The sequence below is a fragment of the Apodemus sylvaticus genome, chromosome 1, assembly GCF_947179515.1.
Source record: "Apodemus sylvaticus chromosome 1, mApoSyl1.1, whole genome shotgun sequence".
NCBI lineage: Eukaryota > Metazoa > Chordata > Mammalia > Rodentia > Muridae > Apodemus > Apodemus sylvaticus.
In genome coordinates, this window is record NC_067472.1 from 77545696 (window position 1) to 77572123 (window position 26428).

A 26428-nucleotide genomic window follows, 5' to 3' on the forward strand; every position below is an offset into this window, starting at 1 on the left:
CAGAGCTAAACAAAGAATTTTCACCTGAGGAATATCAAATGGCTGAGAAGCACCTAAAGAAATGTTCAACATCCTTAGTCATCAGGGAAATGCAAATCAAAACAACCCTGAGATTTCACCTCACACCAATCAGAATGGCCAAGATCAAAAACTTAGGAGAAAACAGGTGCTGGCAAGGATGTGGAGAAAGAGGAACACTCCTCCACTGCTGGTGGGGTTGCAAGCTGGTACAACCACTCTGGAAAACAGTCTGGCGGTTCCTCAGAAAACTGGGCATGATACTACCGGAGGACCCAGCTATACCACTCCTGGGCATATACCCAAAGGATTCCCCAGCATGTAATAAGGACATTTGCTCCACTATGTTCATAGCAGCCCTATTTATAATAGCCAGAAGCTGGAAAGAATTCAAATATCCCTCAACAGAGGAATAAATACAGAAAATGTGGTATATTTACACTGTGGAATACTACACAGCTATTAAAAACAATGAATTCATGAAATTCTTAGGCAAGTGGGTGGAACTGGAGAATGTCATCCTGAGTGAGGTGACCCAATCACAAAAGAACACACATGGTATGCACTCACTGATAAGCAGATATTAGCCCAGAAGTTCAAAATACCTATGAAACAATTCACATATCAAATGATGCCCAAGAAGAAGGAAGGAGAGGCCCCTGTTCCTGGAAAGGCTCAGTGCAGCAGTGTAGGGGAATACCAGGACAGGGAAATGGGAAGGGAGTGATTGGGGAACAGGGGGAGGGAAGAGGGCTTATGGGACTTTTGGGGAGGGGTGGGAATCCAGGAAAGGGGATATCATTTGAAATGTAAATAAAGAATATATCGAATAAAAAAATAATAAAGCCACAAAAGTTCAAGTCACCTAGATTCTCCACTGCTTCTTGAGTCTCTTGTCTGAGGATAACCCTTAGGGGAGGGGGTGTGACGGAGAAGCCACAGATGTGGAAGGCCAGCCTAGACCAGTGACTCTGGTAAGGAGGTGAAGGAGTGGAGAAGCGAGGTGAGGAGGGGCACAAAGGCCAGAGAGCGATCATTGATTGACAGACAGAACCTATATGAGGCCGCAGCCCAGACCCCAGTGGCCTCACACAGAATGCACCTCAGACTGGACCATCAGTCGCCAGGAGATGGGGTACTTATTCACCAAACTCTGTCTTTCAATGGGGTAAAAATTTCATATGCAAGCACCTGCTGAATACACGGAACATAAGGCACTCACGAGAGAAACTGGTTAATGCCTCTGGCCATCTGAGAAGCAAGAATTCTGACAGGAGGGTTGGAGATGGTTAAGAGCACTGGCTTCTCTTCCAGAAGACCCAGATTCAATTCACATGGCACCCCAGACCCACTCTAATCTATTTTTAAATTTAGAATATATTTTTCTACAATGTATTCTGACCAGTTTTCTCTTCCTCATCTTGTTTCAGATCCTCTCCACCTCTACACCCTACCAACTCCAACCCCCCCCTGTCTCTCTGTCTCTCTCTGTCTCTGTCTGTTTCTGCCTCTCTGTCTCTGTCTCTCTCTCTCTCAAACAGGCAAACAAACAAACCAGAATAAAACAAAACAATGAAGAAGTATGAGAAGCATATACACACAGAGACAGACAGACAGACAGACAGACAGACAGACAGACAGACAGACAGGCAGGCAGGCAGACAGGCAGGCAGGCAGTATGCATACAGGCATTCTCTCTCTCTCTCTCTCTCTCTCTCTCTCTCTCTCTCTCTCTCACACACACACACACACACACACAAGCCAATAAAAATACAAAATAGGAAATCGTAATATGCAAGCAAAAGATCAGAAGACATCACTGGTCCTAGGTATAGTAGAGGAGAAATCTATATTTATTATAGATATGTGGGGAAACATGGCCAGAGGCAGGGACATCTGGAAGAGTCCAGAATGAACATGTTCCTGAACCATGAAGGGAGAGGGGAGGGGGAAGAGGAGGGGGAGAGAGAGGGGGAGAGGGAGAGAGAGAGAGGGAGAGGGGAGACCCAGAGGCAGGAGAACAAAAATGGTTGGGGGAGGGGCAATGGAGCCCAATACCTGGGCTGCAGAAGTAGGGGGCAGGGTATGTCAGCCAGGAGGACCCTGTAACAGGCAGGAGCCTGATACAGCTGCCTCCTGAGAGGCCCTGCCAGAGCCTTACTGATAATGGAGAAGTTGGGGGAAGGACTGAAGGAGCTGAAGGGGTTTGAAACCCCATAGGAAGAACAACAATATCAACCAACCCCCCCCAGAGCTCCCAGGGACTTAAACCACCAACCAAAGAATACATATGTAGGGACCTATGGCTCCAACTGCATATGTAGCAGAGATTGGCCTTATCTGGCATCAATGACAGGGGAGGCCCTGGGTCCTGTGAAGGCTTGATGCCCCAGCATAGGGGAATGCTAGGGCAGTGAGGGAACACCCTCATAGAAGCGGGAGATGGTGAGATGGGGGTTTGCAGAGGGGAAACAGGAAAGGGGAACAATGTTTGAAATGTAAAGAAATAAAATAACCAATAAAAAATTTAAAACAAAGCAAAACAACAACAAAACAACAACAACAACAACAGGCCAGGTTCACTTTGATATGTTAAGTAGGCACCTCAGCCCTTTGTCCTGGCATTAAAATCTAACACCACTGAGTTCATGTTGTGTTGGCCATATCTACTCTGGGCATGCACAGGACTTGCCCTTAAGTGTGGCTTATATACCCAGTGAGAGTCCATTGAAGAAAACTAATTTTTCCTTTGCAAGTCTACTGGACCAGCCGATATGAAGGGGGTGGGGATGGGGAACGGAGGATTAAAGACAAGAGAGACAGAAAGAAGATGCAAGAGACAGATATGGGAAGGCTGTGGGTCAATACTATGCCAGCAGCAGCCATCAATGAGTTTTTCTTAGCCTTTTAATATACTATGCAGTGTCATGGGAAGCAAAGTCACAAGCTAACAAAAACAATTGCTGAAATATACACATAAGACATCTGTTCCCAGGCTGGAGAGATGGCTCAGTGGTTAAGAGCACTGACTGCTGTTCTGAAGGTCCTGAGTTCAAACCCCAGCAACCACATGGTGGTTTACAACCATCTGTAATGAGATCTGGCACCTGCTTCTGGTATGTCTGAAGACAACAGCTACAGTGTACTTACACATATAATAAATAAGTCTTTTTTTTTTTTAAAGACATCTGTTCCCATCCAAAAGCCTCTGTTCCTTCTACCAAGGTCAATAGAATCTTCAGCCCCTCACCTTGAGCCTCAGGTGTACCATCTCTTATTAGTCCATGCCTCAGCAGGCTAGGGAATCTGCCAGCAGACCCTGACCTTCCTTGACACTGCCTAACAGGCAGGCAGCCTCTCTCTCTCTCTCTCTCTCTCTCTCTCTCTCTCTCTCTCTCTCTCTCTCTCTCTCTGCTTCAGAGAAGCAGGCAAACACTCCTGATGCAAGTGGTTCTCAGTTGAAGGTACCTCTTAGGGATGGGAGCTCACGCCCACTTCTACCTCTCATCCCCGGGACCCCATTTGGCCCAGACCTGTGCAGGCCCTGCTGTCAGTCTCTGTGAGCTCATTTGTGCATCAGTCCTGCTGTGTCTGGAAACACTGCTTCCTTGGTGTCTTTCATCCCCTGTGTCTCTTATAATCATTTTTTTGTTTGTTCCTCTTCTGATTAGTTCCCTGACTTCTGAGGGAAGACATGCCACTAAGGACTGGATGTTCCAAGGTCTCTCACTTTACACACTTTCTACTTGTGGGTCTCTGTATTAGCTCCCATCTACTGCAGGAAAAAGTTTCTCTGATGATGGCTGATTGAGAAAGACACTAGTTTGTGGGCATAGGAGAATTACTCGGATGAGATAATGCAAGTGTTGTCTTTAGCAAGAGGGCCTTACCATCAGGTTGTGAAGAACAACCAATAGCCTGAGATATTTGGGGGTCTCTGTGGGTCTCCTTTGACCAATGTCTCAATTATATGTAGCCTGTTCCTAGCACTGGATGTTTCCCTTGGTGATGAAAGGTATCTGGCTGAAGCATTGTCTCCCCCACTGTTTGGTGGCTTTCTTTAGATTCCTTTCATATATGTATATTTTTGGAGGCTTCAATAGTATCAGGTTTCTACACAGCCCCTCCAGGGCCTTTTAGGATTAGTTTTCTCTCACAGCCCCTATCTTTTCTTCCTCTTTTCCTTTCCTTCTCTTCTCCTCTTAATCTTCCTGTTCTCCTTTCTCCTGTCTCTCCATAACTATATATATTCTATTTCTCCTTCTTTAGACGATCCCCCCTGGCAGTCCCTTACTCCATACACAACCTCTGTGATTATATGGATTGTAGCATATCTATTGAAAGCTTAAAAGCTAACATCCACATATAGAATACATACCATATCTGTCTTTTTGGATCTGAGTTTACTTGCTCAGAATGATTTTTTTTTCTAGTTCCATCCATTTACTGGTGAATTTCATTATTGTGTGTTTTAAACAGCTGAATAATATACCATTGTATAAATGTAACACAATTATCCATTCATCCGTCAACAGCATCTATGCTATTTCCAGTTCCTGGATATTATGAACAGAGCTGCAATGAGCATGGATGGACAGGTGTCTCTGCAGTAGGACACACAGACCTTTTGGGATATGCCCGAGAGCAATCAGCTGGATTGTGAGGTAGATCTCTTCCCAGCTTCCTGAGGAACCTCCACACTGATTTCCACAGTGGCTGTACAAGTCTGCACTCCACAAGCAATGCAGAGGTGTTGCCCTTCCCCCACCTCCCCACCAGCATGCACCGTCACTTGTTTTATTGATCTTTGCCATTCTGATGAAATCTCGAAGTAATCTGTGTTTTTTACTGTTTATTCAAGGCAGGGTTTTCTCTGTGTAGCCCTGGCTGTCCTGGAACTCATGCTGCAGATCAGGAGGCCTGACTCTCTCCCAAGTGCTGCTGAAGGTAGTTTTGATTTGCATTTCCCTGATGACTAAGGACGTTGCGCATTTCCTTAAATGTTTCTCGGCCATCGTGTTTCATCTTTTGAGAACTTGCTTACTTCTGCACCCTGTTTTAATTGGGCTATTTGTTTTCTTAACATCTGGGTTTTTGTTTTGGTTTAGTTCTTTTTATATCTGATATTGTATAATTGATAAAGATGTATAATTGGTAAAGATATTTTCCCATTCTTTAGCTCCTACTTTATCCAGACGTCTACCCAATAATCTTAAGTACCAAAAAGAGGATTAGAGACAGAGAAGTAGATGGTGCCTGAGAAACTCATTAACAGTTAAAGTTCTAGATCCTCACCCCTAGAACACAGAGCTGACTTGTCTTTCAGGAGCCCACACCTATGTCTTCCTTTCTTCCCCAGTGCCTCTCTTTTGACTCTGTGGTTAAGACCTATGTTTAAAATGTCTTTTTAAATACATGATAACTTGTGGTGTCTTCAACTCCTTGGAACTGGAGTTGAAATGACTGTGAGCCACCATGTGGGGGCTGGGAACTGAACACGCATCTCCTGAATGTACAGTGCTCTCAATCACTGAGTCATTTCTCCAACCCCCTCCCCCTTTTTTTTCAAATTGTGTTTTATATGTATGGACTTTTGCCTGCATGTATGTCTGTGCACCATGTGTGTACCTGGTGCCTGTAGAGGCCAGAAGAAGGTGGGGAACTAGAGTTATAGTTGCAGGTGCTTAGAATCGAACCTGGGTCTTCTGGTGCCCCACCCCAATCCTATTGGTACTAGGTCTTATACCCAGGAGCCAGGCTGGCCTGGAACTCACTCTATATGGCCAGACTGTTTTTGAGCTGGTGTTGAACTTGCCTCTGTCATGCTGGGATTAGAGTCATGGACTACTACTATACCCTTCCCTCTGTTGCCACTGCTATGAATTTTGGTTTCCAGGTATTTTGGGTTTTTTTGCTTTGAGACAGTCTCATAAACCCAACCTGGTCTCAATTTTTCTATGCAATTGAAGAGAGTCTGTCCTGGCCTCCATGTTGGGATTACAGGCATACCTACCTCTCCATGCCTGCCTTTATCTGTTATCTGTTGTTATCCCCAAGGGGGTACAGTTCTGTCCCCTCCACAGAGCTGTGGCCTGGAGCCCTCAGAGCACAGAGCAAGGGCTCAGGGTAGTAAAGCAAAGTTCTCTGGCACTCTAAGATGTGGAGCGTGTTTTTATGTTTGTAGAAAAAAAAAAGTGTACAGAATAGCAAACCGCGTGAACAGGGACGTCCTGGCCTCTAATTGGTCAGATTAGAAAACCAGAATCGTGTCAAAGTGAGAGCTATAGTCCAGGCTAGTGGGGCCCTTTCTGAGCACCTTCGGGGTAGGCCTCTCCAGGGGCTGGGCCACAGTGGGGAGGGGGTGGGAGTAGGGGCAAGGCTGCCTGGGTAGCTCCAGAGCCAGGGATCTGGAGGACTCGGTCTTATTCACGAATGTGTTTTTGAAGGCTTGGTTTTGGAGATCCGTGATCCCAAGAGGAGCTCAGCCGAAGAGCTTCAGGAAGCAAGGCTGGCAGTAAGGCTTGCCGGCACGCTCCTGGAAGGAGCCTTTGGTGAGTGGGCGCAGGCAGAAGGTGCAGGTGAAGTGATCTGGGTGGAAGCGTCGGCCCAGAGCAGACACACAGCGGCCAGTCACTGGGAGGCCACACGTGGCACACAGCGAACCACGCTGTGCATGGAAATGGTTTTCACACAGCGGGCGACCCTCGTGCTCAAAAAAGCTGCCTCCGGAGAAGGGCGCGAGGCATTCCTACCAGAAGGAGGAATTAACAAAATGAGCCAAAACCCTGACCAGGTAACCCGCGGCGATAACTAACATCCACCCTGACTCCTGCGGCTTCGCAGCAGAAGTCGCAGCAGAAGTGAAGCGACTAATCCACGAATCATCCCACCCTGGGCTCCTAGCCCGCTCCCCACAGCCACGCACCCTACACACGAAGCAGTCTGGGTGCCAGAGCGCGCTGAGTGCGGAGATGTAGTTATCCAAAATGGGGCCTTGGCAGCCCTGGCAGCGCGGGGCGAACAGCTGCAGGAAGTCCCGCCGGCAGTAGGGGCGGCCCTCTCGCTCGTGGAAACCTGGGGGCGGGGACAGACGAAATGGGCGGGACAAGATCCAAGAGTGGCAGTGGGTAGGAGGGAAGGAGAGGGTGTAGGACAGGGAAAGGGCGTGCGGTGGGTGGAGACAGGGGCGGGAGTTGGGACCCAAGGATGGAGAGGAAAGACCAGATGAGATAGAAGAAAACTTATGGGGAGTGGAACAGTGGACCTGTAGTTTTTAAGCGTTAGCTCTCACCCTCTTCTCCAAAAGGCTCCCCGCAGCTGACGCAGCAGAAATGTTCTGGGTGCCAGTGGGTGCCCAAGGCAGTAACCATTTTCTGCATAAAATGAAAAAGGACACTATTGTCACCTTCTTTCCCGTCTTCCCTCCACCTCCCTCTGGGAAGCTAGGGAAGGTGGAAGAACTAACAAGGAATCTGGGGTTAAAGAGGGAAAACTGAAGAGACAGGGAGGGGTGGGCGTGGAGGTAGGTAGAAGAGATAGGTCTCCATTTGGCCGGTCCTCTCTAAAACAGGTTAATCGGTGGGGGGTCTGCAGAGCTTACATGTCGGATGGGTTGATTGCAGAAGCCACATCGTGGGGAGAAGCGCTCAAAGTAGCACTCGGGACAGAAGGGAGCCCCATCCTTCTCGAAGAAACTGCTGCCTCCCAGGGTTGTGGAACAACCGCTACAAAGGAAGTGCTCCGGGTGCCAGGCTCTGCCCAGAGCTGTAACCACCTGCGAAGTTGAATAGGAGGTTTCTGTCAGAGTGGCTCTCCACCTGGCAGGAGCTGGACGAACTAAGGTTTACATACCTGGCATTTTCCCAGTCATAACCTTGATGCATCAGGATGAAAAAGAATCAAGCGTCCAAGGCTCTACAAACTGGGTTAGAGGCCCAAAGCTGGCCTTACTGCTCTACCCTAGTGTTTACATTTACATAAGGCATAGTGTATCTGGGCCCACGTTCCTTCTAAGGGCCCATGAAAAGGTTTAGTTACTTTAAAGTCTATGTAGGGTGTCTCTTTTTGTTTGTTGAGAGAGAGTCTAAGTTGTGCTGGCTTCAAATTCACTATATAGCTTAACCCTACCTCTCAAACTCTGGGATGCCAGAATTATGGCCACACCATCATGCTAGAAAATAGAGTTCTCTTTATGCCAATACAGAGGTAAGTTTTAGTAGAAGAAGCACCCCATGAAGTCTAGAGTACCTAGAGCCTCACAGAGGTCACACTACCCTGCTTTCTGAGGTCAGCAGGTCTGGTTTGGGAATCAGGTACTAATCTACCAAGATGCTTTAAGCCAAGTGAGTGTAGTGACTCTGGGTCATATCCGCTCCATCCACCATCCAAGAGCAGGCCTTCTGATCCAGAAAGGGATCCCCAGGAGATACTAGGGAAAACTAATGAGCTCTTTGGAGAAATTAAATGAAATAGAACTAGTAGCACTCGGGACAGAAGGGTATGAAAAAGAACTAGCACAGTGGCCAGCACACAGTAGAGCCAGACCCAGTATTAACCAGGTTGAAATTCTTACCCTATGGCTTATCGCTAAGAGTTTCAGGTTTCTTGCCCATAAATACACATGGTGCTAGGGGTTAGTTCAGTGACAAGAGGAATATGTAGCAGGTATAAAAGCCCGGGGTTTAGTCCATAGCACACACACAACTTTTTAAATTAAGAAAACATGAAATAGGGGGTCTGGGGGAAATGGCTCAGTGGTTAAAAGCACTGGCTGCTCTTCCAGAGGACTGGGGTTCAATTCCCAGCAACCACATGGAAGCTGAGTCTGTTAACTGAGGCAAAACAACAATATACATGAGAGAGAGAAAGAGAGAGAGAGAGAGAGAGAGAGAGAGAGAGGAAGGAGAGGGATAGAGAGAAGGGAGGGATGAAGGGAGGGAGGGAGGAAGAAGGGAGGGAAAGAAGTGGGAGGGAAGGAAGGAAGAAGAAATAAAATATAGCTGGGCATGGTGGTTCACACCTGTACTTCCAGCACTTAGAAGGCTGAGATAGGAGGATTGCCATGAGTTCAAGGCCAGTCTGGGCTACAGAGTGAGTTTCTGGTCAGCTTAGGTTATAGTGAGACACTGACTCAAAAATTTCTTTTCAAAGAAAATATAAAATATAAATAATAATGTCCACATCAGGTGGGCATAGTGGCACATGCTAAACCTTCTAGAACTTGGGAGGTAAAGGGAGGACAATGATGGGTTTTAGGGTAGCCTGTGCTACATAGTAAGAGCTTGTCTCAAAATTCCAAGGGTTGGGCTAGAGGTGGCAGACTGATCACTTAGCACACACACAGCCTTGGATTCAATCTCCAAGAATTACATATAACCTGGGAAGGAGCAGTGCATGCCTATAATTCTGGTACTGTCCCAAGAGCTAGGGTACAGCTCAGTGATAGAAGTCTACTTAGCAAATGCAAGGGTCTGAGTTCAGTCCTCAACATCACAAGAAAAAACAAATTCCATTTCACAGATACTCATTGAAAGGGGGAACACACAGGCCTAAATAGAGCATCTGTCTTCCTCAGTGTCCCCAACAAGGCTCAGAGAGCATCACAGAACAAGGGGTGGCCAGGTTGTAAGGGTGAGAGGTTGGGGAAGACTGCTGTGAATTGGTGCTTGCTCAACATGACTGGGCTGGTGCACCCACATGCTCACAGTCCTGTAGATCTTTCATGGGACCTACACAATATGGAGCCAGTCAAAATTCCATCAAGGATGAGGAAGGGGCTTATTTTGTCCTTTCCCCAGCAGAGGAGCGATTGGCAGTTGTTAGCTGCTGGGTGGGGACCCTGAAAATAATCCCTTTTTTCAGGGATGTAACCCCTGGAAGATGCCAGTGCTCCAACAGATGGTCCCACACCCACACCCACACTGGAAGCACTCCTGTACTTGGTAGACTTTTTAAAAAAAGATGACATGAAGTTGGGAATATATGGGGGCACTGGAAGAAATAGAGGAAGGGGTTAGATACATTGTATCTAACACGTATCTCACTTTGTATACAATGTATACATGTATACAATTTAATACATGTATACGTGTATCAAATTCTCAAAGAATAAGGAAATAGTTTTAAAGGGAAAAACACAAGGTCTGATTCTTAAAGGGAGGTATGTGCCTCTCGAGAAGGGCTGCACTTACTTGCCCAGCAATAGGTTTATTGCAGTTGCCACAGAGGCCTTTGGCCTGCGTGGGGACCCCACGGCGGCTGAGGTCAGACTGCAGCAGGCCCAGCATGGTGTCCAGACTGCCCTTGCTAGTCTGTCCTGGTGGAGATGGGGATCCCTCATGGGTGGGGCTCGCTGCTGGAGGCTGAGGTGGCCCTGAGGCTGGAAGCTGCAATGAAGAGGACATTGAGTGGACAAAGCCACCACACCATCAAGACTGGACTGGTGAGTCACAAAGTGACACCGACCGAAATCCTTCCAGACTCACGTGGTTCTGGACGCGAAAGTCAGAGAGTGATGCCATCAGTCGATCCAGCTCCTGAGTGGCTGAAGTGGCCGAAGGCTTTGAGGGGGCAGGGAATGGGCTGGGAGGGCTGTGGAGAACACAGTGGATAACCTCAGAACCTGCCAGCCTACACCCCTCTAGTAACTCAGGCATCCAGGACCCATCACCCCCTCCCCAACCCTGCCAACTCTGCCAAACTCACACAGTGGGCGAGCTCTTGTCTTCAGATTGGTCCTCCTTCTCCTCCCCTTCAGCCATCTTACTAGATGGGAACTGAGACATGATTTCATCTGGAGAGACAAGAGAACAACACTGGCAGGGAGCCATACACTCCTTCCCACCCTCCCAGTGAAGGCTTCACGGCCTTTAACTGCTCCTCGGACAGTCTGTGTCCCTCAGACTCTGCCCTTCTTTGCTCCCCGGACAGTCTGTGTCCCTCAGACTCTGCCCTTCTTTGCCCTGTCTCCAACCCATCCAAGACTGACTCAGTAACCCCGGTACCTGTAATGTTGAACTGGGTGGCATTAAGTTCCTGAAGCAAACGGTCTAGCTCACAGAGGCCATTGCCCAACACACCACTGGAAGAGGAGAATGGAGGAGCCACAGGGGTCACAGGCTTTGGGGACCGAGGCTTGCATACTGTGCTAAGGGACAGGAGGGAACCTAGGTTTAGGGAAGAGAATCCACATCCCCTCACCTGAACTCCAACTGGCTTCCCCATCTTCATGGCCCAGGCCCCAGGCCCCTCACCTGTACAGATGATCCTTGTCCCCTGAAGCTCCGGAAGTTTCTCCAGACCCTGTCTACAGAGAGCAGAGGTATTTGTGGAAGGCAGTCATATCCCTTACCTCACTCAGAATCTGATTTCCCCTAGCCCAGACCAACCCAGGCCCTAACAGCTCCCCAGACCCCAGAATCTCATCTCACCTGTGGCTGGTGGCCATAGGGTGGGGGAGGTGTGAGTGGCTCTGGTGGGCGTTCGTTTGGAGCCCCTAACCGTGACATGTGTGAAGTGGTGGTCTCCAGGTCAGAGAGCAGGGCATCTGTGGTGAGAGGCCCTCAGGGTGAGAGGTTGGGGTGGGGTGGGAATGTCAAGGTCTTAAGAGGTTAGAGGATAAAGGATTTCATGTGTCAGTGTTTTAAAAGATAGAAAGCCAGTGTTAAAGGCAGTAGCGGCCAGAAAACATACAGGGCCAGACCAAGGCAAAGAAGTAAAATAGTAGCACATGGGGGGTGGGGGTGCGTTTTTATGACCAGATGTACCCCTTGCTTACCCTTGGAGACAAATACAAACCCAGTAATGGTCTCTTTTCTTCTCTCCATCTTTCCTGGTGCAGCCCAGATTGGCTCTTACTGTACCCAAACTGTTCAATCGGCTGTATGTTTGACACCCAACTTCCTGACTAGATATTTGCTGTGACACACTCACTACTTCTCCCAGCTTGGTCCACTTGGTCACACTGAAGTCTAGCCCTGTCCTCCTCAGGAGTAAGTGGCCCGTTCAGGGAGCGGCTTTTTTGGTGTACTTCTTATCCATGCACTATTATTGAGGAGCGCCCTCTGCTGCTCGATCTAGAAATTCTGCCACGAAGTGCAGAGTCTCCTAGTCTCAGCCTCGGCAGACTGAGGGGATGAGATGCCTGGGGCGCTTAATCTACGAGCCCCTTTACTCTCGTCCGGACTTCTGCTTCCTACCGTGGAAGCCTTAAACGCCTATCACCCTGACACTCTCTATTATTCTCTTTCTTTCCCCGAGGGCTTTCTTGACCCCACCCCCACCCCTCCGCTATACCTGGAAGCACTTAATTCTTTTCTTGAAACCCTGATGTGGGTCCTTTTCAGCTCCGAAACTCCAGGTCGCACTCTCCTCTCTAGTCTGTTTTCCTAGTCCCAAGACCCAATGATCCTTTAACCCCTTCCTTCCCAGAGTCTCTGAATCCAGGCCCTGTGGGTGCCTCAACGCTTTGTCCGTTGCACAAGCAGGATTGAGGGAGCAGAGCGAGCCCGGGAGAAACGGAGGGAGCGGGAGTGGCGTTGCAAGCAAGGCAGGAAGGGAGAGGCAGGAAAGGAATTGTGGATTTGGGAGGGAGGCACAGGCTGAGGCGAGAAAATGGAGAGAGAAAACTGAGATGGGGAAGATGTGTGAGCTGGGAAGAGGATAGATGCAGGGAAGGGTGAGAGGTTAGGGGGATCCGGTCCCCACTCACCCAGGTCCTCCATGGCGGTGTGCTGGCGGACAGCTTGGGGCGAGTAGGGCGGGGGCCGTGTCCGGTGGGGGCGGAGGACGGAGGGGGGGGACGTCAGGGAGTTAGAAGCAGGGCCGTGACCATGTATGGAAGCCGGGACCCGCTGGGATACAGTCGGGGGTGGGGGAGCGATGAAGGGGGGAGCATGGGGACATGAAGAAAGACAGCACTAGGGCCCACCCAATCCAGCTTTCTGGCTCTGCTTAGAGGCCACACCCCAGCCTTTGCCTCCGCGGCAGCAGCGACTCCCTGAAACTGAAGCCAAGTCAGAGTGGTTCTTCCATAGCTCCTGCCTAAGGAGTCTCATAATCGGAGGGCCCCAAGCCGGCACTCTCAAAGCCAGCAGAATTCAAAGTCGGGCCCCACTCGCACCCTGGGCATTTTAAAAAGGCTTGCAGAATTTGGTTAGAGGCAGAAGTGACAGTCTAAGGATCTAGCAGACCACAGGTTTTGACTGCCAGCCTAACAGAACTGGAACGGCAGGCAGGAGACATACATACTAAGAACTGTCTCACACAGAGAACAGCGATCCAGACTCTAAGTCAGGACTTTCCCTGAAAGACCTAGAAACAGATACCCAGAACAGGGAAAGCAAACTTCAGACCGAAGTCCCATGTAAACTCCCAGGATGACAAACCCAAACACTTGTAAAACAAAATCCTTTCCTAACACGGAGGTGACGAGAACTTGTTCCAAAATAACCCTTTCCCAAGGTACTGAAGAAAGAAAAGCAACACAGGCAGCCGCAGATGGGATGCTGCTGCCGGTGAACTGAGCCCTTAAGAGATCAGGTTGGAAACACCTGGAGATGGGTTGGGCAGATGGCTGCTGCCTTCCAGGCATCCTGGAGGACAGATCTAAGCCAGGGAAGATGGGGCCTCAACTAGAGCAAATCAGAACCTGGCAAGTTTGATAATACTGAAGCCCAGCATAGTCCTCCATGCTGACCTCAATCAACTAGAAACGGACCAGGCACAAGCACTTTTATTTTTAAAAGTCAGGGTCTCGCTATGGAACTGTCCTGGAACTCATAAGAGATGCACTTGATCCTGCCTCCTGCATGCTGAGATTAAAGGCATGTACCACCACACCCTAACGCATAACCTACCGCAGAGATTTGAACCCCCAGAGGCTCAGGGTCAGCAAGAACACCCTTACCTCACCTTTCTGAACTACCCAGACCCAGGCATGCTTAGTCCTGGGCTCTTGAGAGCCCAGGGAATGGAAACCCTCCCTTCACCTGTGTGCCAGTAAAGGGGCTTTCTCTGAATGTGACCAAGAACGGGCCTCAGAAACCCTAAGAACATAGTAGGTGTCCCGAGAAGCAGTTAACATTTAACTGGCTTGGGCCAGTAAGATGGCTCAGCAGGTAAAGTACTTTTTGCCAAGCCAGAATTTGGTCCCTGGGGCCCAATGATAGAAGCAGAGAACTCCTTCAAGTTGTCCTCTGATTTCCACATAGGAACCATGGCCTGCACAAACCTACACGTTAACAAATGTGTTTGTTTGGGTTTTTGTTTGTTTGTTTAAACTAGCCCAAGAGCTGGGAAGAGACACAGACTGACAGGTAAAGGATGGTCCGAAGTGTTCCGACGTGCGGCCACACTCATACTCGGCCCAAACCCCTTAACCCGGCCAGGTTATGTATTCAGATGGGTGGCGGTGTCCAAGCAATGAGGACTCAAACACAAATGAGGCCTCCCCTGGGCTCAAAACTCCATCCTAGAGAAAACGCACCACGCCCCAGGTGTGGAAACAGCCAGGCGATGGTTTATTGAACTCTTAAACCGAAGGACGGTCGTGTCGAAGCATGGGGGGGGTCTCAGCAGGTAAATGCTTTTCTTTTCCCCGGGGGAAAGCAAGCAGAAGCACCACACAGCAGCAGTGTTCAAATCTCAGGTTTTTAATTTTAATACCACAGTGCTGAGTCAGGCCAGACCCTGGGCCTGAGCTGCCCCTTGGACTCCACAGACTCTGGTATCGGCTTTTCAGTCATGGATCTTTAGATCTTCATCCTGGGATTCCATTTTCTCTTCAGTCCCTGAGGATAGCTCCTTCTGTAGTCTTCTCTCATGCTGAGAAGCCTCCCTTCCAGCCAACTCATCCCTTGGGCCCTTCCCAGGGATGCCAATAGTTCAGCCTAGGGCGTATGCACTATGACTCCATCCCCATTACCACAGCCAGCAGAGCCTCAGTGAGGGGCCCCGCCTCCTCACCTACTGCTTCCACGAGCCCTGTAAGGGCCAGGGCCCGTTTTCTTGGGCACTGCCCTGGTTCTAGTGTCCATCGTGCACAGCGGGCAGCCAGCCTGGGCCGGCCTAGGCGGAATACCTCCCCCACTGACTCTGGGCCACCCCTGGGACTCAAGTGGATGCGGCCAATAGCTTCTTCTAGCTCTTCCTCCAGAGCAGGCAACAAGAATCGGCCAGCAGCTTCTAGAGCTTCCTCAGCCTTGGAGCCCAGCAGGGGCTGACCAGGTGGAGGTACAGGTCCCAGAGCAGCCCCACAGCCCCTGCAGCCATGCAAATGATGTAAGACAGGCCCTGCTGCACTAGGGGACAGGCCTCGAAGAGGCACCAGATCCATCTGGGCTTCGGCAAAGCTGCCAGAGAGCAGGGCCCGGAAGAAGGGGGAGGCTGCAGCCGAGGCAGCCCGCTGAGCAGGGAGCTGGAGGCCTGAGTCCAGAAGGAAGTGCAGGTCAGGAGCTGGGGCTGGGGCTGGACCCAGCAGAGGTTCATAGAGGCAAGGGGAAGATGAGTCCAGTTCCAAGGACAGGGCAGGTAAAGGGACTGGGCTAGCAGTGGGAGATACCAGGCCTTGGAGACAGGACAGGGAATCTGCAGCAAAGAAGAGGAAGAGCGGGTGTGGAGCTGGCTGAGTTAGTGCCGTGAGGAGGAGACGGAGTCCACCCTGGTCCAGAAGTAAGCGGCGCCACAGAGTTGGCTTCCTGTGGGGAAAGGGGGTCTTTCAGCAGGCTAAGGGCAGGGCTGGAGAGTTGCAATCTTGTTCATAGTCCCTGCAGGGCACCCATTCCCCCTCACCGGCAGATGAAGGGTAGAGTCAGTGCGCAGGCTACACGGTCCTCAGGACTCCCAGAGAGCAGCAGGTGGGTGAGGGCTCCTACTCCAAAGGGGGACTCAGCCTGAACAGTCAGGTTCTGCAGCAGCATCTCACCTGCAGGGACAGGCACAACAGCTCAGGGTGGGAGTCAGGGTATGAACAGGGTGCTATGGGCAAGACAGGACTCTGCGTCCGTAAAAGGGGGCACGTAACACCTCAGTAAGAAATCAACAGAGGAGTGGGATGAGCTGGAGGACAGGCTTAGGTTGTGAGGTGAGAACAGAAACGTGGATGCCAGGCTGCAGATCTGGGCCCTCAAAGATGGAAACAGCCTACAGTCAGGCACAGAAGACAGGGTACTCCTAAGATGCTAATGGTAGCAGCGCCTGCGAGGACACGGTGCCTTGGTCTGAGGATATAAGCGAGTGTGCCCAATATAGTTCAGAGCCAAGAATAGAGTGGGTAAAGAAATGCAGAAAGGTCAGACTCTAGGGTACTAGGAGCCAAACCTGGTACCAGGTTATCTGGGCCCCAAGGTTTGGGGTAAGGACAGAATAGAGCTCTGGGTATTCCAGGGCTATGGATCAGAAGGGAATGTTCCCTGCCTTCCAGGGCCCTCAGACCACCAATGCCTGGGGGCTGAGCAGCCTAGATGTTCGGCTGGAGACAGTAGGCAAGTGAGGAGGAAGTAGAGGTTCAGGTCCACAAAAGGTACGGGAGGAAATGGGCCTTTCACGTGGGTAGGGATAGGGGAAACATACCCAGCTCTCGGTGCTGGCTTCGGTGTACAGGCCGGGCATGTGGCACAGGCCAGTCATCTGGTGAGACACCTAGTACCAGCCAGGCACGCAGCAGTGCTGCACCATAACTGCGCACAAAGGCCTCAAGGCACGCAGGGTTACAGGTGAGGCGTGCCAAGATACGGAGTGCACGTGGGTTTGGTGGTCCCGGTGCACCTGTCACATAGGCCAACAGGCCACACAGTGCTGGGCCAGTCACTAGAGCTCCACTTGGGTCAGGAGCCTGGGAGAAGCGTGACAACAGCAACAGTGCTGGCCCCTCTTGGCCCCAAGGCTCCTCAGTAGTGGCAGCAGGGACACGGCCAGGTTTGCGAAGTGTGCGGGGTGTCGACATTGAGGTCTGGCCAGGGGTAGGACTGACTGACTCAGATGGCTCTGGCATCGGACAACGCTCAGGAGACCAATCTGGGGAGATATCTCCAGGGCCTGCTGCATAACCCTCAGAAATCAGCCACAACCTACAGAGGACAGGAAGAAAAGGAGTCTGAACCCAGAGCCAAGGCAAGGAAGCAGAATCACAAAGATGGTCCTGCGTCACAAGATCAAGGCGAGCCTGGGACAGTGAGTTCCAGGACAGCCTAGTGAGATGCTGTCTCAAAATAGGAAAGAAAAAGCAGATGGGAGAGAGAGAGGAAAGGGAGGAGGGAAAGGAAGGAACGGTAAGAGAGGCAACAGTCCTGAGAAAGAAAAGGGTGAAAAGGGGGAGGGCCCAAAACTGAGGTGGGGCCACACCTCACCCTGACTTACTAGCGTCTACCATGTGCCAAGTCCAGCTTCAGGCCCTCAAGAAATCAAAAAACAAAATGCTATTCCCAGAGTTTACAATCTACTAAGGAGAAACAGCGCAAGCTCACAAAACAACTGGTCTGGGCAGGTACGCAGTACTTTGTGTCTGTGAACCTGGCACTCGGGCTGATGCAGGATCAAGTTAAGATCAGCTTAGCCTACAGTGAGCCCGTCTAAACAAAACAGAACAAACCTTTCATGGTATGTGCTGTGAAGTCTGTGGTGCGGGGTGGGGACAGAGGGGTAGGGAGACGGAGAGTAGAGGAGGTAAACCAGGAAATGCGACAGCCATCTTGACTCCTTACGGAGACCGTGAGAACTGAGCACAGACTCGGAGGAGGTGAGAGCCGAGAGCCTAAGAGGGAAGAGGATTCTAGACAGAGCAGCGCGGCCAAGGGGCTGGAAGGAGACGGAAGCACAGGAGGAAGAGTGCTCTGGACACAGACGCTCTCAGATGTGCTGTCTCATCATGTCTAGGAACAAGAGAGGAGGCCGCCAGGGGGTGAGAGTGGGGATGCAGTCAGCTCCCAGGACTGACATCTACTGACCTAGGTAGGTCTCCAGTGACTCTGTGGGTGCGCATGCTGTTATACTCCATTGCACACACACACAAAGGCAGTGAGTGGCTCAGAGAGGCCAACTAGTTATGTTGTGGTGATGGTAACAGAATAAGAACTTCTCTAGAGGATAAGACAGGCAGGAGAGTTCCAAGTTCAAGGAAAGCCTGGGCTACATGGTGAGATACAGCCTAGACTCCATAGCAAATCACCACGATAAATAAATAAGTAAATAAATAAATAAATACAGACAGACAGACAGACTGACTTGGGGCTCCACAGCAAACCACTGCAAGCAGGACACATGCCACCCCCAAACAACTTGTATAGGGCCCAGAGTTCTGGATGGTGGGGTGGGACCGGAGTCAGATGGCAGATAAAGTCATATGAGAGGAGAGCAGAGATTCGAGAATCAGTTTTCATAAATGTCTTACAACAGAACAGAGGCAGAAGTGGGGAAGATGGCTGGAGCAGACACAAGCTTCCTCCCCAGAGTACCATCCATCCTCAGGCCCTGACACGAGGACTCACCTGAGGCTTCGGAAGCTTCCTCCCTCTGCCTGCCCAGAGGTCCGTTCCTCAGGGAAGTCCCAGGAAGCAGCCTCTACTCCTTCCTCTTCCTCTTCGCCAGCGTCGCCACATAGCTGCCTGGCCAGAAGAGGTACAAGTCCCAGAGCCTGTAACTTGCCCAAGGCCCCAGTGTCATAAAGGAAGCCTACAAGGGCAGCCACAACACGTGGATGCCAGGCGCTGGCACCCGGGTCCTGCAACAGACCCATCAGCAACTCCAAACCACCAGCATCCCGAAGGCGGGCCCGGTTGATGGCTTCCCGGCATAAGAGGCACACAGCCCGCACTAGGGGCTGCTGGGAAGCGGAGCTGCTCCCACTGGGACCCCGTCGCCGCCTAAGCTCACCTAGTAACACCTCCACACCACCAGCATTGCCCAGTGCAGGCCGCACCAGGCCCTGAGCACACAGATTGGCAAGGATCAGGATGGCTGCCTCACGAATTGCCCGCTTAGGGTGAGAAGCCAGGCTGACAAGTGGGCCCAGCCCCCCACCCAGACTTAGCTGCTCAGCGCAGGCCCTAGAACAGCCTCGGCTGAGTTCCAAGAGGGCACGGACTAGGGCCGAGGTCAGTGCAGGGTCTGGGGCAGTAGCCAGGAGCTCAGCCAGTGGCCGCACTGCTCCTTGCTGTGCCAGGGCTAGGCGGTGCTGGGGTGAGTCTGCTAGGTTGCGGAGGGCACGGACTATGCTCTGTAGGCACTGCGAGTCCTGGCAGGCGGTAAGGCTCTCCACAAGAAAGGGAACAGCACCTACAAGAGGAAGAGGAGAGTACGGAATGAGCAAAGGTAGACACCCAAGTCCCACGCGTCTCGGCCCACCCGACTCTCGCAGCCTCTCACCAGCAGAGTGGATGTCCCCACAGCTCTCAGGCTCCATGGCTAAGTTCCCCAGAGCTCGGGCTGTTCGGTTCTGGATGCTGTCTGTCTTCACACACTGAAGAATGGTCACTGCAAGGACAGTTTGTCTTCTTGAGAGCTACTCTTTTGTTTGTTTCTCATCAACCAAAGCAAGAATGTGGTAAATGTTTGGGGACATAAGTCAGAGGCAGAGTGCTTGTCAAGCTTGTGTCAAACCCTGAGCCAATCCCCAACAAAGCGAGAGAGTGTGGAGGGAGAGGGAGGAAAGAGAGATGAAGGTTAGAGAAGGTCTTCAGAAGATGCTAAATGGCGAGCCAGAGCTGCAGGAAGGACTGGATGGATATTTGCCAGAAGGGTGCTGAATGAAAAGGCTACCTCAGGTTGAAAGCCGCTTTTCCAAGCGCGGCGGGGTAACAGTGTCTGTTCTATGATTTCACAAAGCCCCTCAAATGTCTGTCCAAGGAGTCAAAATATAAACGTGGAGGCCACGAAAGCCACAGAAGGGTTTGAAGAGGAATGACACGATACAGTCCTGCAAGTGCCATGGTAGGGTATTACCAGAGAGAGGAATATGGCAGGAAGAGCAGCTGAAGCTGTCATGTAATCCAGGTAACTTGGCTTGAACCAAGTCAACTTTTATCCTTGCCAATCAAATACTGTCCAGCACAGTGGGCAAGCTTAGAGAGAGCTTGGCATTCTGTCAGGCCTACTGTCAAACACATTACTTGTGGTCTACACAAGCGTAAATATAAAAATGCTTCACTTTAAAAAGTAGGATTTTTGTCAAAACTGAGTTGCTATCAGAGGACAGGCAATGATGCAACGTTGTTCCCATCGTTACCATGAGGAGGCGCCAAATCACCGGGCACACAGAAAAGCTTATCCTTTGCTGGAATTTGTTTACTGTGTGTTTAAGTACCCACCTATGCTTGGAGTCTGGGCATTGTACATTTGAGTTTCATTTTCTACACAACTTCATTCTTGTCGGGTAGCTATTGTTATTACACAAAGAATTCTAGCTTTGGAGGGGTTGGGCGATTTGCTTGGCATGTCTGACAGCACCACTTTCTAACTTTTAAAAACTATACTTTCTGGTCTCCAGCTCACCCAGTGAAGCCTTGCACAGGGACGGGCACTGTCCACGAGAAGCCCCCAAAACAGAAAGTTTGCTCAAAAGTGAGGCAGGAGCCGCCAGTACTAGTTCTGGTCTGAGCAGGTCCAGATAAAATTTATAGAGAGAGCGGTGACGTCACATAGCATTACACCTGAGGAGATGAGTGGCGCTGCACCATCACAAAGCACGTACTTTGAGGCCTAACATAAAGGAAGGACAGCACAGGTCCTGTGGGTTGAAACCTTTCTATGAAATGGGGGCGGAGCACTTACCCAAAGGGAGAATGCCTCCAAGTCTACGCACTTCAGCCCGGCACGCCCCTTCCGTACAGCAGTTGGCTAGAATGCTGAGCGCTAAATCCAGCGTCTTGCGCAGGCGCATTGGCGACGAAGGCGTCAAAGGCGACTCGGCAGCGGGGGCGTGGCCAGGGGTAGAACCAGCTGACGCAACCGACGCAGGGGCGGAGCCAGAGGCTGCTTGGAACGGGGCGGGGCTCGCAGCAGCCGTTCGGCGTAGCAGGGCGAGAAGGGGGCGGAGCCCGCCGCGTGCCCGGAAGCGCTCAATTCCCTCTGCTGCCTTGATGTGGCGCGTGCGAAGAGCTAAGAGCGCGCGGCCCAGGGGTGTCTCGTTGGTAGCTGGGTCCTTTCCCCCACCTGGCCCCTCCCCGGCCGCCGCCGTGAGTTGCGCGAGGCAGAACGAGAGCGAGTCCGTAAGGGCCGGTCTCGCAGCCGCCATCTTGGCCCGGGCCTAAGGCTCCGCCCCGCGTCTCGCCGGTACTCTGAGAGAGCGGAACTGGAAGAGGGGGGCGTGGCCAGACTGCTCCTCTGAATAGCGCCGCCGCAGTTATCTTGCGAGTCGGAAGTTGGAGTTCTAGATTCTGGAACTCGGGTACTTGCACAGTCGCAGAAGACATGGCGAGAATGGTATTTATCTGTGTGAAAGTAAGAGGCGCGTGCGGTGCATGCTGGGATATGTAGTCGGCGCCAAGCTTAGTGCAGTTTACGTGGGTGAGAAACTCCTCCCAAGGCCGAAGAGTGAACTGTTGCACCTAGAATCAGACGCTCCTCTGTGGAGTCTTAGTGCTGTCCTGTGCTCCCCAACGTGACTTAGCTACTTCGCTCCCGGTACGTCCTTGTCAGCGACGTTCAGACTTTCTTGGCAACCCTCAAGCGCGGTGATCAATGGCCCCGAAAGCCGGACTGACCGACTCGCAGAACCCCAAGCCGTTTTAAAAGTGCTAAGTTCCCGACAGAAAGGTCTCGCTAAGCAAATGAAAGAGTTAAACCTACCGGGAAAGTTCGCTGCCGCTTCCTAGAGTCTCTCGGGCTTGGGGACCTTTCCGTTTCCGGTGCTGGCCTCCAAGCCTCCAGTGCCCCTTTTCCAACTGTGCTGATGAGTTAGACGGGTGGCATTTAGGAAACCGAGGGCTTTCCGGCCGCAATGGAACTTGCGGCGCCAGAAGTGACCAGGGAGAATCTAGATGGGGAGAAGCTGCTGGAGAACCCGGCATCAAAATTCCCGGGAGCGCCCCTGGATCGCGAGGCCGCGCCTCATGAGCGCCCCCTCCTGGCGCGGCCGGAACAGCCAGCCTCCGAGGGAAAATTGCTGGACAGGCGGTACTTATGTAGGTCAGGCTCTGCCCCTGAGGAAGAAGCCTTTGCCAAGACCAGTGATCCTGCAGTCCCTAAAGCTTTCAAGTGCAGGAGTTGTGGGCTGGCGGTACCCAGCCTCTCTGACCTCATTCACCATCAAAGCAGCCATGGGTGTGACCGACCTTACAGCTGTCCAGAGTGTGACAAAAGCTTCCGGCGTGGTTCAGATCTGGTTAAGCATTACAGAGTTCACACTGGTGAAAAACCATACTCCTGCCCAGAATGTGGCCGTTGCTTCAGCCTCAGCTCTAATCTCGCACAACACCGGCGTTCTCACTCGGGTCTCCGGCCTCATAAGTGCATGGAGTGCGGAGAGGCCTTTGGTCGTAGTGCAGACCTAGCAAAACACCAGCGAGTGCACACTGGGGAAAAGCCCTATGCTTGCGCTGAGTGTGGTAAGACTTTCAGGGTTAGCTCCAACCTGATCCAGCACCAGCGTACTCACACTGGTGAGAAACCCTACCGCTGTGGACTCTGTGGCAAGAGTTTCAGCCTGAGCTCTAACCTTTTACAGCACCAGCGCTGTCACACAGGTGAGAAGCCCTACTTCTGTGCCTGGTGTGGAGAAAGCTTTGGACGCAGTTCCTATCTGCTGGAACACCAGCGTTCACACACGGGTGAGAAGCCCTACAATTGCTGTGAGTGTGGCAAGAACTTCACCAACAGCTCAAACTGCCTACGGCACCAGCGCACTCACAATGGAGAACCACCCTTCAGGTGTCTTGAATGTGGTCGTGGCTTTGGCGAGATCACCATGTTCACTGAACACCAGCGCATCCATTTGAGCAAATGACCTTTCCAGAATGTGGCTAAAATCTTACATCCCAGCTCCATCAGTGTTCACACATGGGCAAGAAACCCTAGAAGTTCCCTGATTGCAGCTAGTATTTTGTGGACAACACCAGCATATGCACACAGGCAAAAGCCTTATATTTGCAGGAGGTTTGCCAAGAGCTTCAGTCAGATTTCCTACTTGCTCTTCTACCAGGTGACCAACGTTAGCAGGAAGACCTCCATGTGCCTGTAATATGGCAAGGCCTTTTCCCACAACTCTTAACCTTGTTTAGCACCAGTGGATGGTCCAAGATGAGAGCTTCTGCAGTTATCCCTGGCTTCAGTTTTAGCCCAAACTTTGTCTCTGGGTTTGGGTCAGTCCTGAGAAGCCTGAAGGGACCAGGAGTTTTTTTATTTGTTTTGTTTTTTTCCATCCCTAAGGTGACTTAATTAAGGGTCAATAATAGGGTTCACAAATGGCACCTGGGTTGAGCCACAGGCTAGATGAACAGCACTAGAGCTATGTCAGCCTTCAGAGAAACAAGATTTAAATGCACACACAAACGTCCTGTTCTCTGAGATTTCATTCAGAATCTCCATTAGCTAGAAGGAAGTTTTTAGATGCTCAAAACCACATAGCTCTTGCCCCAGCTGGAGATTGGCTAACCATAACAAAAACAGCTACTTTTTCTCTAGAGGAAAATGATTATAATCCAGGCAAAGTCCATGTGAGGACTCCAGTAGCCAGAGGTTGGAGGAGTACCAGAGGGGGTGATAAAAGGATATGTCCTGGCAAAGGGGCGGAGCATTTGACCTTGGGATTGTTACATAAACTCTGGGCATAGGATTCCATTCAAGGAATTCTTCACCACTTATTAACTACCTTTACTGTTTACACTAGGGTGGTAGAGACTATGGTAGAAACAAAGAAATAGATGAGTTTGGGATATTTTATGGTATTGCTAGGCAGGGGCAAAGGCCCAAGATTTGTCACCTGGTTCTTCAATCCCCTCCCTTAAAAGTCCCCCTGCCCCCCCCCCCCCCTTACTCCCATCAGTGGAAGAATAGTGAAGACCTCTGGACTTTGGATATTCAGTGTGGCCTTTTTGTCTGCTATAAAAGAGGTTGCCCATACAAACATATTTCTACTGCTAACGTTATTATATATGGGAGTCACGAGGTTTCCCAGAGTACCACATCGTCTTTAATTTGAGCAGAGTCCAAACAATGAGGGACTGCTTGTTTTCCCGAGAGGTACACTTGTGTGCACCACATGCATACAAGTGTCTCCTCAACCTTTTGTGACAGAATATTCATCCTTAACTGCAGACTCCCTGCCCTCCAATTTTGCTGTTTATCAAGCTTGCTGTATTTAGAACTGTGTCTGTATAGAGTAAGAGGCTAAAAGAAGAGAACCAGGTTATCCAGCCTCAGTTTCTAAGTGATTAGGTTTGTCTCTAGTTGTGTGACTCATTACTTTTTCTGGGTCAGTTTCTTCATCTGTGAAATGTGCAGTCTACCTCACCAGGCTGTGAATATTCCATGGATATACCAACTTTCATGAAGTGCCTGGTTAGGGGAGTGGCTTAGTAAGCCTCAGAAAGCATCAAGGCAGCTCATGGATCAGCTTCTAAGATTGCAGAAGTGAACTAGACACTCCTGGAGTAGCCTATTTTCCAATAAAGGCAATGGAACAGTAACAGTGAATGATGCAGCCATTGGAGATGGGTGTCACCTGGAGCAAATCTGAAAGGCATGACCTAGGTGATACCTAATGAACAGCTCTGGCTCTTCAAACTGTGGGGGAAACTTACTCCAAGCAGGAGTAAGTAATTAAAGAAATTACTTGAAATTGTTTTCAAGTACAACAGTACTTGGGAAAAAAAAGAAAAACACAACCCCTGGGTTGGAGTTGAATATCTAAGTATAGCACAAACATAATTGGCACTCAATAAATAGTTGTTATGGTTTGGTTCTGTTTATATTGTTTACTGTTTGGCCTTTGGCTCTGTTACATTGAGCAAGTGTTATACCCATACCTGCATATATGTGTTAGGCACAGAAGCAAAATCTCTTGGGGGAACTGAAAGCTAACTTGTCACGTTATAGCGGGTATCTCTGGACCTACTCTCTAATTGCTGAGAAAACAACATCAACAGCCAGGAACTTACTTGGCTGAACCTAGAAACAGGTTGCAAAAGCAGGAGGTATAGGCTTGATATTACCCGAGTATGTGACCAGATTTAGGCCAGATATGCCAAACATTTGTCTAGCCATGTCTGTGTTTATTTAAATTAATGGAAAACTTCCATCAAATTGTACATTCAAATTTATATTTCTAGTTTTTCTGTTTGTGTAGTTGAAGAGAAGATTCATCGATGTTTTTATCTTTTTTCTTTTTAGGATTTATTCATTTTTATTTGTGTCTCTGCCTATGTAAACTTGTGTGCACCATATGTATACAGGTGCCTCTGATGGCCAGAGGTGATTGGATTCCCTGGAACTGTAGTTACAAGCATTGATAGCCTGATGTCGATGTTGGGGACCAAATTCAAATCCTCTGCAAGAGTTGGAAGCATTAACTGCCAACCCAACATAAGATCTTTAGAGCAATGGTGTGTTCAGTAGTGGTCATTCCATCATTCCTATTGTATTGCCAACTCAACAGGAAGACTTATTATTACTCATTTGACCCTGCAGAAGCCACTGGGGATAATAATACACAAGCATTATCATGAATAAGGACTCTTTACAGAATGAAACCCTTTACTCATTTGTATCCTCACCCTACTAATTTTCTTTCTTCCCCTTCTCTAACACTGCTCAGTGACTGAGCTGTCCTCCTCTGAGTCTGCCCATCTCCCTGCATACCTCCCTATCCAGGTTATCACCCCTTAAAGCTTCCTTCTCTTTCTGAAAGAGGGCATGGACAGGGCACACAGGCTTAGCAAGGCAAACTCCTGTGTGCTTTCATTAGGAGGTCCAACTATTGAACCCTAAGTATTTAACTGACTCAATCTAAGTTGATTTAGTGAGCTGTTGTGGCAGTCAAACAAATCTAGAAGCACTCTATGAGGACCTATGTAAATCAGGGAATGCTGAAGTAGGTAACATTATTTCCCCTGGAATGGCCTGGCTACTGTCTAGATCTAGATTGAAGTGCTGGGATCAAGTTGTCCCATTTGATCTTGATAGGGTATATAGAAACCAATGTTGTGTGATAAGTGTGGCTGTGCCTGGCAGTTGGATTATCTGTAAACTCGTCTGGTGTGGCAGGATTTTGGGGAGGTGCCCTTACCCCATTCCCAGATCATTCTCCTAGGCATACTGTAGAAGGCCCTGCTGGGTCCCAGCAATCCCATCCAAGGGCAGACAGCTCTGAAGGAAGGCCCCATGATTTAACATTTCTCTTTAGGATTTGGATCTCTTTACTAGGGAAGTAGGGGAGAAAAAAAGTCAGTTTGAGGAAAGGATGAGGATGGGCTGGCTTAGA

The 26428-nt window shown here is 50.2% G+C and overlaps 3 protein-coding genes across 8 annotated transcripts in view; 1 reads left to right on the plus strand and 2 right to left on the minus strand.

Annotated features, from left to right (window-relative positions):
- Window positions 1–6171: 6171 nt before the first annotated feature.
- Tgfb1i1 (transforming growth factor beta 1 induced transcript 1) overlaps window positions 6172–26428 on the minus strand; it is a 78973-nt gene continuing 58716 nt past the window's right edge. Inside the window, exons 1-11 of one of the 6 annotated variants that reach the window (XM_052197628.1) lie at window positions 12728–12828; window positions 11448–11563; window positions 11271–11323; window positions 11022–11164; window positions 10723–10810; window positions 10503–10608; window positions 10209–10403; window positions 7619–7792; window positions 7310–7391; window positions 6944–7092; window positions 6172–6766 (exon numbers count right to left, since the gene is read on the minus strand). In XM_052197628.1, coding sequence (XP_052053588.1) covers window positions 6500–6766; window positions 6944–7092; window positions 7310–7391; window positions 7619–7792; window positions 10209–10403; window positions 10503–10608; window positions 10723–10810; window positions 11022–11164; window positions 11271–11323; window positions 11448–11563; window positions 12728–12740 — 1386 coding nt within the window. In that variant the 5' untranslated portion in view covers window positions 12741–12828 and the 3' untranslated portion in view covers window positions 6172–6499. Of the gene's footprint in view, window positions 6767–6943; window positions 7093–7309; window positions 7392–7618; window positions 7793–10208; window positions 10404–10502; window positions 10609–10722; window positions 10811–11021; window positions 11165–11270; window positions 11324–11447; window positions 11564–11814; window positions 12218–12727; window positions 12829–26428 lie in introns of those variants that run through there. The other 5 variants (XM_052197601.1, XM_052197647.1, XM_052197611.1 and 2 more) reach the window with 5 other exon arrangements.
- On the minus strand, window positions 14654–21259 carry Armc5 (armadillo repeat containing 5). The gene is made up of 6 exons (XM_052197590.1): window positions 20782–21259; window positions 19378–19485; window positions 18501–19287; window positions 16588–17084; window positions 15808–15940; window positions 14654–15713 (listed from the first exon to the last, which is right to left on the minus strand). The coding sequence occupies exons 1-6, from the start codon at window positions 21242–21244 to the stop codon at window positions 14921–14923; spliced, it is 2781 nt and encodes a 926-aa protein (XP_052053550.1). The 5' UTR covers window positions 21245–21259; the 3' UTR covers window positions 14654–14920.
- Window positions 21950–24917, plus strand: LOC127695468 (zinc finger protein 239-like). Its single transcript, XM_052197657.1, has one exon. It carries the CDS (start codon window positions 21950–21952, stop codon window positions 22952–22954), a length of 1005 nt encoding a protein of 334 aa, XP_052053617.1. The 3' UTR covers window positions 22955–24917.

Coding starts and splice junctions, on each gene's coding strand:
- Armc5 (XM_052197590.1), bottom strand. CDS start 21,244: ATGGCGGCTGCGAGACCGGCCCTTACGGACTCGCTCTCGTTCTGCCTC. Junction 19,486..20,781: donor TGGAGGCATTCTCCCTTTGG/GTAAGTGCTCCG, acceptor CTGTCCTTGCAG/TGACCATTCTTCAGTGTGTG. Junction 17,085..18,500: donor GGAAGCTTCCGAAGCCTCAG/GTGAGTCCTCGT, acceptor TGTCCTCTGTAG/GTTGTGGCTGATTTCTGAGG.
- LOC127695468 (XM_052197657.1), top strand. CDS start 21,950: ATGGAACTTGCGGCGCCAGAAGTGACCAGGGAGAATCTAGATGGGGAG.